At 37.0% G+C, this 17,590-nt stretch overlaps 1 protein-coding gene across 1 annotated transcript; it reads left to right on the top strand.

The window, feature by feature from the left end:
* The first annotated feature begins 16,864 nt into the window (after positions 1-16,864).
* Positions 16,865-17,327, top strand: LOC133093592 (serine palmitoyltransferase small subunit A). Its single transcript, XM_061193515.1, has one exon. The coding sequence runs from the start codon at positions 16,887-16,889 to the stop codon at positions 17,091-17,093; it is 207 nt and encodes a 68-aa protein (XP_061049498.1). The 5' UTR covers positions 16,865-16,886; the 3' UTR covers positions 17,094-17,327.
* Positions 17,328-17,590: the final 263 nt, after the last annotated feature.

The following is a 17,590-nucleotide window of genomic DNA, read 5'->3' as shown; positions in this document are numbered from 1 at the left end:
TTATTGGATTATTGCTTCTTCCTGTGGCAAATATTCATTCTTCTTTAGGCAGTTCTGACAGCAGAAATCCCAAAGGCAAAGTCCGACACCCTTTGTCAAGGCCCCTTAGGACAACTACCTGCTATACACAGAGTTTCAGGAAGTAGGGATGGGATGCTCTCTTCACCCATTAGGACCTAAGCAAGCTGGGCTGTAACCAGAGCTGTTTCCTGTTGTGATTCAGTTAAACCATTTCCGATTTAAGACTCTCCTACCAGAAGGTCAGGTTTATTTCACTGAGGAAGGGGGAAAAAACCATCTTCTGATTTTCCTCATTGTTGGAGACAGCTGGAATGCATCTTCCTTTCCACCCAAACACTGAACACTGTTTGGTTGAGTGACACAGAGGCTGGCTCCCTTCCTGGGTTGGGTGGAGCATGTGGACCAAATCAGTCAGATTCAGGGAACAGCTGAGCTGAAGGCGTCCTACTTTCAGGTCAGATCCATTGTGCTAATCACCTAGATAATCTGATATGGATATCATTTATTCTAAAATGAGAACAAGAAACACATCGGTGACAGAATTCAATAGTCCAAGCCTTTTTCAATCTTAACATGTGCTTCTGTAGATTGCACAGATATATATAAATTCTGCAGGGGTGTGTCTCCTCATTAACATTGCCTTCTCATCAGGCGATGTCTTCTCCTGTCTTTGCCTATTGTTAAGCTACCCATCTATCAAGGTTCAGTTCAGGCCCATCTCCTCTTTCATGAAGACTTTCTCTAAGATACTGAGTCAAGTCCCAGCTCCATTACTTAATAGCTGTGTGGGCCTGAGTTAACCCTCTGAAGTTCTCTAGTTCTTATTTTCCTAATAAGGAAAATGGGGCATTATTGTTAAGATCAAAATGTTTAATAAGTGTGAAGAATATTGTTAAGTTCTTCACAGATGTGAGACACCATTATAATTCCATTATGACTCCTTATTATTGCATCCTAGAATGCTATTTTGGGCATTCATTTTATCATACCTTACATCATTACTTAATTGTTCCTGATATGCCTGTCTGTTCTCTCTTTAGGTTGTAAATGACTAGAAAGTAAATAATCAAAGATAGATTTACCTAGAAGGGGGACACAACCTTGTTTATAATAGCAAAGAATGGAAAATTGCCTAAAAGTACAATATAAGGGACTGGGATTGGTTTTAAAAAGTAGATTACATATTCATTTAATGGAATACAGTTTGGTCATTAAAATGAAAGGGAAGGATGTAAAGAGCTAGAAGGAGCATCACTCTTACTCTTACAATGAGAGTAATTAGATTATCTTCAAAATCACAACTTTTCTATGTTAACTTATCAAAGAGCTGAAGTTGCAAAGCAAACAACAGATCTAAATCCTAAGAAGGGATAATGTCTGTGGAGAGAAAGGGAATGCAAAGTACTCACTTGGGGTAGATGCCACCAGACACCAGTAAATGAGTTCAAATAAAATAGCTGATAAATTGGTGAAGATGGAATACAGGCTGACAGACAAGTGTGAAATCCCTGAGGGCCACAGAATTTATGGGATTCTATACTTCTTTCAGGCTCTTTCTCCACAACCTTTACAGATGCTCACAGAAAAGATCGGAAAGAGCCCTAAGTTGGGTCCATCATGTTGAAGACCTAGGAGAGTGGTAGAGCCATTTTGTGGGAGGGGCAAGAAATACTTGCTGGATCCATCTCTCCTACTTCCAATAGGGAAAAATAAGCCTTAATCTGCAGAAGGAAAGTGCACCAAGCACTGTTGCCCTTAGGGCATTGGAGAAAACTCATTGCAAATGGGTGAAAGGAGACAAAGGAAAAAATCAGGGAGGGATAGGATTACACACTGGGCCCACAAACACAGCCGGGGTAGGGTAAGAGAACTGAAAGGCCATATCCCATATGGTGCAGGCCTAAGACTGAGGCTTATTCAGAACACAGAGAATAGATTCCCACACCACACTTCTCCCACTGCAAGCTAGCAATAACAAGTTACTTGAATAACAAATAACAGTAGAATACTACTGAGAGAGAGATGGGAGAAAATTAAGAGCAAGCAAAGAAACTCTTGCTGAGGTACAATGCAAAGAGAACACCTAAAATTCAGAATCAAACAGACGTTGTTCTGGTAAATTCACTTCCAACCTAATCACTAGGTATCTCTGTAAGAATTTGAAGCCTGTGATGCATTGAGGATAAGCATAGCAATCCAAACCTAGAATGCTTCAAGCCACTACATTAAAGGCTAACAGAAGGAAGGTACCCTCATATTAAGGCTTAAAAACTACTTACTTAAGTCTCTACTAACCTACACAAGATGATCAGCTTTCAACAGAAAATTACCAGGCAAATGAAAAGGCAAGAAAAAATACACTCCAAAGAAACAAAGCAAACATCGGAACCAGATACAGTTATGATACAGATGTTGGAACTATCTGACAGGGAATTTTAAATAACTATAATTAATATGTTAATGGCCCTAATGAAAAAGTGGACAACATGTAAGATCAGATGGTTAATTTAAGCAGAGAGACAGAAACTATGAGAAAAAATCAAATCAAATCAAAATGGTGGAAATGAAAAACACAATAATAGAGAAAAGGATGCCTTAGACAGTTTCATTAATAGACTCAGACAGATAGGGCATGAATCAGTGAACTGGAAGGTAGGTCAATGTAAATTACCAAGAATGAAACACAAAGAGAAAAAAGAGTGGGAGGAAAAACAGAGCATAATACCCAAGAGTTACAGGACATTATTAAATATTCTAACATATGCATAATTGGAATCCTAGAAGTAGAAGAGAGAGAGGGGGGCACAAGATACATCTGAAGAAATAATGACCAAGAGTTATCTAAACTTAATTTAAACACTAAACCACAGATCCAAGAAGTTCAGAGGGCATAAAAGTAGGATGATACAACACACATACAACACACCTAGCCATATCATGAGATTCAAACTGCTGAAAACCAATGACAAAGAAAAAAATTTTAAAGGAAGCCACAGAAAAAGAAACATTACATACAGGGGAACAAAGGAAAGAGTTGCAACAGAACCAGTGCAAGCCAGAAGACAGTGAAGTGACATCTTTAAAGTACTAAAAGAAAAAAACAAAACAAAACAAAAACCTGTCAACCCAGAATGCTATACCCAGTAAAAATCTTTCAAAAAAGAAAAATACTTTTTCTGACTTACAAAAACTGAGGGAATTTATTACTAGAAAACCTACTCTATAAGAAATGTTAAAGGAAGTTCTTCATGCAAAAAGAATATGATATTGGACTGAAGCTTGGATCCACACAGAGAAATGAAGACCTTGTAAATGGAATAAATAAATGAAGGCAAAATAAAATTCGTTTCTTTTCTTATTTTTGATTGCTCTAAAAGATAACTTTTCAGTGTTGGAAACAATGATAGGGGCAATGTAGTCTGTGTTCATAGCACATGTAAATGTGAAAGGCATGAAAATAATAGCACAAAGGAGAGAAGGGAGGAATTGAGACTATATTGCTGCTAGGTCCTTATACAACACATAAAAGAGTATAATATTTGAAGGCAGGCCAGATTAATTAAAGGTGTATATTGCAAACCCTAGAGAGACCACTAAAAATATTTTTTAAAGAGGAATGAGTAATAAGTCAACAGGGGAAATGAAACAGAATAATAAAACATTCTCAATTGACACAAGAGAAGGCAGGAAAAGAAAAAAAGGACAAAGGGAACAAGTGAACTCACATTAATTATAAAGACAGATTGCTTAAAAGTAAAAGGACGAATGAAGAAAAATATGCCATGCAAACACTAATCAAAAAAAGAAAAAAAAGCTGGAGTAGCTATGTTATCAAAGAAAACTTCAAAACAAGAGATATTATCAGGGATAGAGAGGTATACTACATAATGATAAAAGGTTTAGTTTTCCAAGAAAATGTAACCAATTAACTTGTGAATGCACCTAACAGCACAGCTTCAATAGACATGAGGCAAAAAGAGATGGACCTGAAAGGAGACATATACAATTACCTCTCAGTAACTAATAGAAGAAGCAGACAGATAATTATCATGGAAATAGAAGACCTGAACAACACGATTAACAATCAGACAAAATTGACATATAGAACACTCCACCCAACAACAGCAGAATACACTTACTTTTCAACTACACATGGAACATTCACCAATATGTACCATATTCTGTGAAATAAAACAAACTTTAAAATATAGAAGCCACTCAAAGTATGTTCCCAGACCATAATAGAATTAAACTAGAAATCAATAATATAAAGACATCTGGAAAAATCCCCAAATATTGGAAATTAAACAACCCTCTTCTAATAATCTATGAACCAAAGAGAAAGTCTCAAGGGATTAAAAAAGAGTTTTAACTGAAAGAAAATAAAAACACAACATATCAAAACATGTGGAATGCAGCTGCAGTAGTGCTTAGAGAGAAATTTAGGAATTAAATGCTTAGAAGAGAAAAAAGCTCTCAAATCAATAATCTAGGCTTCCACCTTTATAAACTAGAAAAAGAAGAGCAAAATACACTTAAGTTACACATAAGCTGAAGAAAGAAAATAATAAAAATTAAGACAGAAATCAACGAAATTAAAAACAGAAAACGATAAAGAAATATTAATGAAACCAAAAGCTGATTCTTTGAAAAGACTGACAAAATTGATAAACCTTTGTCCAGACTGACCAAGAAAAAAAGAGAAAAGATATAAATTACCAACATCAGGAACAAAGGAGGGGATATCATTACAGACCCTACAAATATTAACAAGATTGTAAGGGTATATTATGAACAACTCTATGCCCAGAAATTTGACAACTTATATGAAATGGAATCCAGGAAAGACACAAATTACTAAAGCTCACTCAAGAAGAAACTAGATAAATCGACAGTCCTATATCTATTAAAGAAATTTAATTTGTACTTTAAAAACCTTCCAAAAAGAAATCTCCAGGCCCAAACGATTTCACTGTTGAATTCTATCAAACATAAAGAAAGAAATAATATAAATTTAACACAACTTTTTTCAGAAAACAGAAATGACACCAGAATTGCCCTAATACCAAGGCCAAAAAGAACAACGCGAAAGAAGAAAACTACAGAGCAACAACCCTCATGAACATAGATGAAAAATAATTCTTACCAAAATGTTAGCAAATTTAATGCAGAGAATATAAAAAAGATAATACATCATGGCCAAGTAGCATTGCTCACAGGAATGTAACACTGGCTCGATATTTGAAAATCAGTCAATGTAAGGCACCGTAATAACAGACTAAAGAAGAAAATAGATGCAAGAAAAGCATTTGACAAAATTCTACCCCCATTCATGATTAAAACTCTCAGCAAACTAGTTAGAGAAACTTCCGAAACCTAATAAAAGACATCTACAAAAAGCCTTTGCCTAACATCATACTAAATAGTTAAAGACTCAACACTTTACCTCTAAGATAGAGAAAAAGGCAAAGATACCCACTTTCACTACACCTATTTAACATCATACGGGGACTCCTAGCCATTACAATAAGACAAGACATGGAAATAAAAGGCATGTCATCTCTATTCACAGTCTCCCACAACAAGAATTATCCAGTTCAAAATGTCCATGTAGAAATTTCCAAATAATCTACACAAAAGCTCTTAGAACAACTAAATGAGTTTAATAAAGTCTCAGGATACAAAGTCAGTGCAAACAAAACCATGTTATTTCTATATACTAGCACTGAACAATTGAAATTCAAAATTAAAATAACAATACCATTTACAATTGCGCCAAAAAACCCAACTTAGGTATAAATATAAAAAAATTATGTGGGTTCTGCATGATGCAAAGAACAAAATACTAAAGGAAAAAAAAGTAAGAAGACCCAAACTAATGGAGAAACAGATCATGTTCTTGGATTAGAAGATTTAGTATTATTAAGATGTTAAATCTCCCCAATTCATTATATAGATTCAATGCAATTCCAATGAAAAAATCCATTAGGCTTGTACATAGGTAGGGACATGGTGGTTTTAAAGTTTATATGGAAAGGCAAAGGAACGAGAATTGCCAAAAAAATTTGAAAAAGAATAACAAAGTTGGAGGACTCACACTATGGAATTCAGTGTTACTGTAATGCTATAGTAATCAACACAGTGGTTATGGAGAAAGGATAGACACATAGATTAATGGAACAGAAGAGAGAGACCAGAAATAAAACCACATAAATACAGTCAACTGAGTTTTGACAGTAAGGAAACTACAATTCAATAGAGAAGACAGTCTTTTCAAACAAATGGTTCTAGAACAACTGAATGTCCATATGCAAAGGGAAAAAAAACTCCTCAGCCTGTATCTCATACCTCACACAAAAATTAACTTAAAATGAATCATAGACCTAAAATATAAAACATAAAGCCAAAAGCCTTCTCAAAGAAAACACAGGAGAAAATGATGTGCATGGCCTTGGATTAGGCCAGTGATTCTGAACAAAGTCACCTTTATATGCCAGGGGACATTTGGCAATGTCTAGAACGTTTTTGATCATCATGAATAGGTGGCAGGGGTGGGGGAGGAGGGAGTTCTACAGGCATCTAATGGGTAGAGGCCAGGGATGCTGCTAAATATTCTACAATGCACAGAACACACCCTCACAGCAAAGAATTATCCAGTCCACACTGTTAATAGTGCCACCATTGAGGAAGCCTGAGTTAGGCAAAGAGTTTTTGAGATACAACAACAAAGTCATGATCCATGAAAGAAAAAAAGTTAATAAACTGGACTGTATTAAAATAAAAAAATTTTCTCTGTAAAAACTTCTGCTTTTGATTAAGAGAATGAAAAGGTAAGTCACAAACTGGGAGAAAATATTTTAAAATCATGCTTGACAAAGGACTTATATCCAGAATATATAAAGAACTCATAAATCGTAACAATCAGAAAACAACCCAATGTTTTAAAACAGGAAAAGAGCTGAACGTATACTTTACCAAAGAACATATTCAGATAAAAACAAGCATAAGAAAAACGCTCACCATCATTAATCATTAGGGAAATATAAATTAAAACCACAATAAGGTACCACAATATGCCTATTAGAATATTTAAAATGTAAAAAACCTGGCAATACCAAGTGCTGATGAGGATGCAACATGGCACAGCCACTTTGTGAAACAGTTTGGCTGTTTCTTATAAAGGTAAACATATACCTACCACGTGACCCAGCAATCCCACTCCCAGGTGTGCATCCAAAAGAAAAGAAAAGAAAAGAAAATGTTCGTACCAAAACCTGTAAGTAAATATTCATAGCTGCTTTAAAATTGGAAACAAGCTAGATGTTCTACAAACTGTGGTACATGATAGAATACTTTCAGCAATAGAATAGAATGAACTACTGATTCACAAAATAGCATGCATGAATCTTACCTGCATTTTACAAGGTGAAAGAAGCCAGACCCAGAATTGTTGGGTTCTATTCACATGGCACTCTGGAAAGGGCAAGATCGTAAGGAGGAAAACCAACAAGTAGCTGATGGATCAGGGGCTGTGGGAGTTGTCTCTACAGGAAGAGCAGGAGAAACTTTGGGTTGATGCAATTGTGTATGGAATGATGGTTGATAATACTACTCTATGCATTTGCCAAACCTGATAGAAACATACAGCACAAAAAGTGAATTTTACTACAGGTTAAAAAAAAAAAAAAAATCTACCAGGATGTGGGAGAAAAGATGGAATGCAGATGGTGACAAATGCATTTAACTTATTATAAATGGATCACATAAGCACACTGAAGGGGGATGGGGAGAAAAGGAGCCAACCTAAGTAACTTTAGATAAACAGTGTTTTGATTTGATGCAAGGCTAAAGTACACAAACACTGCACTTCAGTTGTTTCTCACAGGGGGATGGGCTAGGAATTCTGACACTACTTATTTTGTATAGTTGGATTAAACAAATAGCTAAATATATTGTAGATAATCAGAGTCAGGTCTCTCACTATTGGAGAAAGAAGTTAACACATAAGAAAACAGGGAAGGCTGTGATGACTCCTGTGGTGCTCAACTGGATTCAAAGGTATCAATATGCACCCATGTTTTAAATGTTAAATTTGAAAAAGTTTTAAATATATACAGATAAATTGGTACAGAAATATAGATATGTGTGTATGCATGAGTTAATGTATACTTACACACACACACACACACACACACACTCCTGGCTCTATCTACTGAGAGGGGTTAGAAGCAGCGACACCTCAGTAACAAGGTGAACACCTAACTCCTGATGGTATTGGTTTCTAAATACCACCCTCCAATATAAGAGATCAGGGATCTTTGGAGAACTGTTTGATTCCAGGGGCTGGGGTAGTTGATGATCCTGGAGCATCTGTGGTGTTTGAATGTAGGCAGTACAAAAAGTGCATAGGAACCAATCTGAAAGAGCTCCCAATAATCAAAGCTGGAACAATTTGAACAACAAAATAAAAAGCAATAGTACAATATTAGATTTTAACAAAAAGAATAAAATAAATGTTCATGAGTCCACATGGATATAAATGATTAAATAAATATATGGGAGAGAAGGAACAGCTCTTCCTCAGAGAAGAATACCGATAAATACATACAGAAGGGGACATGAGGGAAATAGAAAATCACCACTAAAATACCACAGTAATCGTTGCTGAAGGCAAGATCCACCAAAGTATGCTAAAAAGAATAGACAAATATTTAAGTAGAAATAGCTCTGCACTATTTTTACCATTCTTCTTTAGATCCAAAACTATTTCAAAAAATTTTTTTAAATAATAATGAAAAGAGAAGAATATTTAGTAACATGGAAAGATGTTTATGATTTATTAAATTTTTAAAAGCAGTATGATTCTAATTTTGTGTACACCTACACACACACACACACACACATACACAAACCAAAATAATTTAAACAAAAGTGTGAGAAATAGCTATCTCTTGGTGGTGGCAATATAGGTGATTTAGATTTCATTTTATTACTATTGTTATTATAATAATAATTATTATTGCTTATCAGTATTTTCTAAAAATTTCTACAATGACCATGCATTAATATTAGAATAATAAAAATATATTTAAAACACTCCTTGAAGGATGTGTTACATGTCTTCTGTACTTCAAGTTGTGTTGAAAACAATAGTGGGTACTGTCAAAGTGAATTCTTGAATTGAAGCACTGCCTTGCTATTCCCTTTTTTTTTTTTTAACATCTTTATTGGAGTATAATTGCTTTACAACTGTGTGTTAGTTTCTGCTTTATAATAAAGTGAATCAGCTATACATATACATATATGCCCATATCTCCTCCCTCTTGCATCTCCCTCCAACCCTCCCTATCCCACCCCTCTAGGTGGTCACAAAGCACCGAGCTGATCTCCCTGTGCTATGCAGCTGCTTCCCACTAGCTATCTATTTCACATTTGGTAGTATATATAAGTCCATGCCACTCTCTCACTTCGTCCCAGCTTACCCTTCCCCCTCCCCGTGTCCTCAAGTCCATTGCTATTCCCTTTTGCAACATAGATAACTATCCCCCTAATTTATATTCATATACAGCACTTATCTTAGTGCTCTGCACAAAATACTCAGTAATAATTGAATTATAAATATAGATTCTGCTGTATTTAAATTAGTATAAAGTGAAGTACACCTGAAAAAATAAGTAACATATCTATATCACCTGATAAATAGAAATAACGGAAAACATTTAGAGCTAAGTATGTAGTCGCATACTGTATGCTAGGCACTATTCGAAGCACTTTACATGTATTAACTTATGTAATCCTCACCACAACTCAGGGGTTTATCCCCATTTCATAGATGACAAAATCTAGGCATAGAGATTAAGTAATTTGCACAAAGTCACACAGCTAGCAAGTAGCAGGCAGCAATATAAAGCACTTCTATATTCATTATCATTTTACTTCTCACAGCAATTCATTGAGTTAAATATCATTACCCGAATTATCAGATTTATAACCTGAAGCTCAGAGAAATAGGTGACTAGCCTAGCTGAAAGTGACAGGAGTGGGACACTTGACCTCAAAACCCATGATTTTTCAGCTATATCATGCTGCCTCATGCATTAACATGAAGTGGGCAAACCAAAACAGGAAACCACCAGAGAACTGTCAAAACACATCTCCAGTGGAGAATTCTAAACATGGATTAGTTCTTTCCCAAGTCTGCTTAAATTTCACACCATCCACCTGCATGTTTTTTTCTTCTCTACCAGCTGAGAAGGTGACATTTCCTGTTCTCTGGTTTAAATCAGAGAAGCTTGCAATACTATAATCACCAATGAAGCTACATATTAACTTACAGAGATTTTTTTTTTTCTCCTTTAAATTAAAGAGGCAGTGAAAGGTACAATCTTGCTTCTGTTTCCAGATCTCTGAGAAAGCCATTGTGGGCATTCTCCGGCAAAAAGAAAGTAACTTCGTTTTTTAGAGAATAATGCCCTGTTGACAAGTTGGCAGGGCTGCCTTGTTTAGAAAAGAATGTACAGAAAACCTGAAAGATAATTAACGAATGGTGACCTAACAGCATGCATCAGGGCCGTAGTATGCCTGGCAGAGGCAGATGTGGCCACACAGTTCATTAACACTGTATAGTTTGTTTAATTCCAGTTGGGTAATTAGAGAATGGTCTAGAACCTAGATAGAACCCCAAATAGACTCTCTGATCTCAGCTGCAGTGGAATGGTTCTAAGACACCACCTTGGGCCCCAGGAGATTAGACCAGAATTCCTCATAAACCTATTTGCTTTTCTTTAACAATATCATCTCTACATTGCCCATCATGATGGAGGAGAGCCATTGCATAGATGGTTAAAACAAAGGAGAATTTTACAACTGACCTTACGGTGTACTACACAAGGATTCCAGTATTAAGCTTACCTTTTAACTTACGTTTTGTGTCAATTAAAATCACAGGTGCTTCCAATTTTACAGAATGAATAAATTTTAGTAAAATTGTTTATGAAGTGATTTTCTATTAATGTAATTCTGTTCTGTTTATGATTTAAGGAGACTAAAGATATGTTTCACTGGGAGGCTTCCCTCGTGGCGCAGTGGTTGAGAATCTGCCTGCCAATGCAGGGGACACGGGTTCGAGCCCTGGTCTGGGAAGATCCCACATGCCGCGGAGCAACTAGGCCCGTGAGCCACAACTACTGAGCCTGCGCGTCTGGAGCCTGTGCTCCGCAAAAAGAGAGGCCGCGATAGTGAGAGGCCCGCGCATCGCGATGAAGAGCGGCCCCCGCTTGCCGCAACTAGAGAAAGCCCTCGCACAGAAACGAAGACCCAACACAGCCAAAAATAAATAATAAATAAATTAAAAAAAAAAAAGATATGTTTCACTGGAGGAAAAAATTAGCTAGGTAGTATTGATTCTTTTGTATTTTGAAATGCTTTATAACAGTCTGAGAATGTTCATTACTCTCCTGATCTGAGATTTCTCCTATCCCCACCATTTTTTTTCCTCCCTTCCCTTTCTCAGACCATGAACATCCTCACTTGGGCCCAAAGATTCTCTATCTCCACCCTTGCAACTCTTGAAATTCAGTCTGGGAGATCTCTTTCTGTCTCTGTGTATTTAGTGCCCAACAGAGCTAGAATGGACTATCACATACAGTCAATAGGTGCTGCTCTAAACTATGAGGGACCCCAACTTGATATACCCACTTATGAATTCTCTCATGCAAATAGGTGCTGCATTCAATAAGTTCATTGACCTTGAAAGTCTATCAGACGAATCTGTTTACAATGCTACACTTGCAGCGTGTTTTCTCTGAGCCTGGAAACTGATGGTGAAGGAAGCAATCCAGCATTATGCTGAGCAAACAGGGAAAGCTAAGCTGCCGCTAAATATTTTCCAAAAGTCATCCTCTGTGAGGTTAATCTGCCAACAGATAAACAAGTGTCTTTGAGTCATTTTCAAAAATTAAATAAGGACAGAATTTTTTCTAGGCCACATGTACAGCCTGTCAGAGCAACACGAACTACTTGCCAAACGCCTGGACCACTCTCACCATGCCTGCCTTTAGCTGAAGAAAGAGAACGTGTGCAGATTGTGTTTATAGCTGTGGGTCAGTGTGGGGTGTCACTGATCTGATCAATGCCATCGTGTGCCCTGGGCAGAACACCAGCCTCCCCAGCAAAGGATTGCTAGATGTCGTCAGGATTTCTGTTGAGCCATTATGTTCTCTTTCTCTCTTTCTACCTGCCTTTTCCTGACTGCCGGGAAGGAGTAAGGTGGCTTTGGCAACTCCTTTACACTCCCACATCTATTTTTCTATGGAGTAAGGCAAAAAACATTGTGAGACCTCACTCCCACCCCTTCCAAGGAGAGGGGACCAGAATCTCCAACATAAAGCTTACTGCTGGTACTACGCCCAGCATGGCTTCTTGTTCCTAGTGAGCCTGAGTAGCTCAGTGAGAATGAGACATTACCCAAAGCTAGCTCCATTCGGCAAATGGCGTAGGCTTCCTGGCTTTATTTCCTCAGCTCTGGAGCTCATCATGCCATAAACCACAGGGACTTTGTAGGCATGTTATTGTATTAGCACCATATGGAGAATACTCATGGAACTCACATGCAGAACGTGTGATGTCAGACCAGTTTACATGAGTCCAAATTTTGTGCAGCTGTTACAATCAGATGTTTCATTTCATTTTTTATGTCAGCACCAGCCCAATAAATCCACTAATTCTGAGACTGAAAAGTAAAGAGAGTTCTGTGTGCTCGCACGTGTTTCGGAGCTGGGAAGCTCTGTACCACATCTGTGCGGACCTGCTCTCGCTACCAGGGGTCACATCAGAGCCTTGGCTCCTGTACTCCTCACAGAAGGGCAAGAATGATTTCTATGGAAATCAGTAGAAAAGCAAATACAAAAGACAGCAACTTTCATACAAATGAGAAACTATTACCTAAGATTGAATGTGCTCTTAGAAATAGACTCTTGCAAAGAAAAAATTCAGAAAAGACATTGCAGTTTCTTTAGAAGGTATTTGATAAAAACCACACATCAAAAATAATTAGCCTCTGACAAGTTAGAAAAGTGTTTGCTAACAAGTGTCCCTGACTCTACCTCTTAAAGAATCATCAAGCCTGTCTTGGGTTTGCCTTAGTGAGGGCAAGATGAATCACTGTCTTTCACTAGTAAAGGAAAACCCCAAAGGTTGCCACCAAAATAATCCTGATCTTCAAAAATAAATAACTCTCAACATTTCCTTGGAATTAAGGATAGAAGGCTACACATTTTTTTAATGTCTGAATTTTTAGATTTATATATGCTATTTATGACTCTCCATAATATGACAACACACGTTATTTAAAAATAAATGCTGAGAACCATGGATCTTCTGTGATTCACTTGGGAAAGGTTGTGGTTCTTTGTGGTTTGGTTAAGAAAAAAAAACAAACAGAAATTTAGAGGTAAAAAAAAAAAGAGGGCATTCTCTGCTGTTCTGGACTGGCGCAGGCACAGTTTCTGGGCCTAAGTTAAGACTTGATAAAAGGTTATTTCCTCTTTGCCCCATTCTCATCACTCTACTTCAGGGATTTTCACAGGCTCATCTCCATGCCTTGTGATGCAGCAGAGTAAAGCTCTGCAGACACAACAGCCTGTCAAAAAGTGGCTCCCGCATAAGAAGCATTATGGAATTGCTTGCCTGACTTGTCTCCCCTCCCTGTATGGATTTTTGAAATTCAGAGAAAACAAATCAAAACTTCTGAAGAAGAGAGTTTATCTTCTGAAGAAGAGAGAAAACATTCAGCTGCAGCATGCTGTGAACATTTCAGGGCCTGCTTCTCCTTCCAGATGCATGGCGTGCCTTGCTACTTAAGACAGAAAATCCCCTGCCTTGTTCCATAAGCAGGCACATAGAACAGATTTCATGAGCTCCTGGGCGCAGTTTAGACTCTGGCTCTTAATGCTCAGTCATTAAAATTGCTATAGGAGATGTAACTCTGTTGGGTGTTATTTGGGAAGATCCCCCCCGAATGGCATCTTCCCAGATATGGTGGGGAGAAGGAATGGAGCTCAATTTAGCAACAAGGAAAGGGTGCGCTTGGAATGAGGCTTAATCAGCTTGCTTTGGAAGATGCTGCCCTTTGAACAGAAAGCTTTGCTCCACTGCACCATCAACTTCAAAGATTCCTGAAACTCTCTGGACCTGAGGAAAGATGCTAACAGGCTTAACAGTCCTTTTTGAGTATGGTGCTGAGATGTTGTATATAATTCAGACTAGGTAAGTCATGTAGCAGCACATGACTGACAAGCAACTGCTGGCAATTCTCATTTAGGAATATCAGAAGATTTGCATGAGGGCCTGGTGGCAATTGTAGCAATTATACAAATTGCTAAAGTGTGAAAGTTAAATCTTGTGGAAGATTCAGCTCTTGGTGAATGAAACCCTTCTGGATGTTTTTTTACTCTTTTTTTTTTCATGACTCATCCTACTTAAGACTAAGCTTTCATCATTCTCTTAACAGTCATATTGTTTTCCCTGTGACAAATGTATATCCATTTAATGAGGACATGTAAGAATTTGCAGCATAAAATAAGTCTTACAGTAAAAAAATTTTGTACTGTAAGCCTGATTTCTGGAGGTGGTTTTATTCTTATATTATTGCTGTTTTTTGTATCTCTTACTCTCAACCCCTCATCCCTTAAGAGATACGCACCTTTGAGTTGAATTAACTCTCACTGCAGAAAATCATCCGGGTTGTTCCTTCCAAGGGAATGCGAGACTTAATGGTCAGACATTCAAACACATGTGATGCGAACACATCAAACGTATAGGTGGACTAACCAACCTCCTTTCAAAAGCTACCATTGACTAAATGTGCAGCTTATATGTCTGGTAATCTAACTTATCAGGACAATACTCACTTCGAATATTTGATACATATTTAAAAAATTACACTCACTTCATATTTTGTTTATATTGGTTAAAAATGCACTGTGGAACCAAGAGGGGACACTTAAGATAGAAAAACAGTTGACTGATTTTGCCATTCTAGACACATAAGAAGCCATGGCTGGGTTTGCTAAAATGGAGAACAAAACAAAACTCTTCCCCAAGGGTAGGATGTGTGAAATCAAGTGGGTCTTCTTGAGAGGCAATATCCAAAGATGAGTCCCAAGTCCAGCAGACAGATTCACTTTTATGAGTTCAGGAAGAAGTACACCAGAATAAATCATAGATGAAGAGGTGGCCCAGGTTCAGATGGTTCACTGGCAAGTCCTAGCAAGCCTTCAAGATACAGATAATTTCTCTATTATTTGATCTGTTTGAGAGTATACAAAAAGATAGAAAGCTTTTCAAGATGATTGACCAAATACCCTACCCAAAATCTCATTGAAATAACACAAGAAATATAAAAAGTCAGAATAATCAACAACAGAGCTAAGAAACCAGAAGGGGTACTGTTAGCAGGCTCAGTACAGTGAGAAAGTCTTGAAAATTACACAAGAAAAAATTGGTATAAGTATATATAAGTATATCAGTTCCCCAGAGACTATTTCCTCAAGGAGCAGATAATTCCTTAGTTATTTAAATTGTTATAGAGCAAAGACAAAGAGAGAAAACAACCCATGTAATGAATAAGGACAACATAACCCTGATACTTAAGCTTAGTACAAAACACATACAAGTTAAAAAAAAAAAAAAGAAAGATACAGTGAGGTGTCACCTCCCACAGGTCAGAATGCCCGTCATCAAAAAGTCTACAAATAATAAATGCCAAAGAGGGTGTGGAGAAAAAGGAACGCTCCTACACTCTTGGTGGGAATGTAAATTGGTACAGCCACTATGGAGAACAGTATGGAGGTTCCTTAAAAATTAAAAATAGACCTACCATATGATCCAGCAATCCCACTCCTAGGCATCTAGGAATAACAGTAATTCAAAAAGATACATGCACCCCAATGTTCATTGCAGCACTATTTACAATAACCAAGACACGGAAGCAGCCTAAATGTCCATTGACAGAGGAATGGATAAAGAAGATGTGATACATATATACAATGGAATATTACTCAGCCATAAGAAAGAATGAAATAATGTCATTTTCAGCAACACGGATGGACCTAGAGATGATCATATTAAGTGAAGTAAGTCAGACAGAGAGGGGCAAGTGTCACATGATATCGCTTATATGTGGACTCTAAAAAAAAAAAAAGATACAAATGAACTTATATACAAAACAGAAATAGACCCACAGACATAGAAAACAAACTTATGGTTACCAAAGAGGAAGGCGGGGGAGGGATAAATTAGGAATTTGGGATTAACATATACACACTACTATATATAAAATATATAACCAACAAGGACCTACTGTATAGCACAGAGAACTATACTCAGTATTTTGTAATAACCTATAAGGGAAAAGAATCTGAAAAATTATATATATATATATATATATATATATATATATATATATATATATATAGTAACTGAATCACTTTCCTGTACACCTGAAAGTGACACAACATTGTAAATCAACTATACTTCAGTTTAAAAAAGTAATTTAAAAAAGGAAAGAAAGAAGAAAAACAAATGACTACATCAATACAACTCATGAATCAGCTATTTAAGAAGTCTTAAATAAAATAATAGCAAACCAAAATGCATAGAAGAATAAAATACTGTAACTAACTAGTGTTTACATAAGAATGCAAGAATGGTTTAAACATGTTAGGAAATCTGTTAAAGTAATCCATTACATGTACAGATTAAAAGAAAAAATCCACATGATCATCTTAATAAATGCTTCAAAGCATATTAAAAATGAATGCTTGGAGACTGACGTTTGGCTGCAACGCGGGAGGCGCGTGGCAGGGATGGCGCTGGCGCGGGCCTGGAAACAGATGTCCTGGTTCTACTACCAGTACCTGCTGGTCACGGCGCTCTACATGCTGGAGCCCTGGGAGCGGACTGTGTTCAATTCCATGCTGGTTTCCATCGTGGGGATGGCACTGTACACAGGATATGTCTTCATGCCTCAGCACATCATGGCGATACTGCACTACTTTGAAATTGTACAGTGACCAAGATGTGACCGAAATCAAGACGTTCTTTAGGGAAGAGCCACCGTCTGAAGTTGGAACGAGACTTCATCAGATGTCATAAGAAACTCTACTAGATGTCAACATAACCAACCCTCTGAATATAAAGACTAAAATTTATAAGTAGAACAGGAAAACAATCCTGACTCATGTGTTGTGTTCTTTATTTTTAATTTTAAAAGAGGCTCTTGTATAGTAGTTTTTGTCTATTTTAACATTGTAGTCATCTGTACTTTGATATCAGTATTTTCTTAACCTTTGTGACTGTTTCAATATTACCCAGTGAAAGCTTTTCTTAATGTAACTTTGAGTACATTTTAATTGCCTTCTATTTCTAAAACCCAAAGTCATTAGTTGGGCTTTACCGTTCTTGCTATCATATGGCATACATATCTGCCTGGATATATTTCTACTCTTGACCAAAGTTTTGTAAGAAAAAAATCAAGATTTGGGGCAGGGGGCTGGGGAGGGAGGATATT

Source organism: Eubalaena glacialis, chromosome 6, assembly GCF_028564815.1.
Source record: "Eubalaena glacialis isolate mEubGla1 chromosome 6, mEubGla1.1.hap2.+ XY, whole genome shotgun sequence".
Lineage (NCBI taxonomy): Eukaryota > Metazoa > Chordata > Mammalia > Artiodactyla > Balaenidae > Eubalaena > Eubalaena glacialis.
Note: the sequence above shows the minus strand (reverse complement) of the source record. Positions and strands in the feature narration are given on the sequence as shown.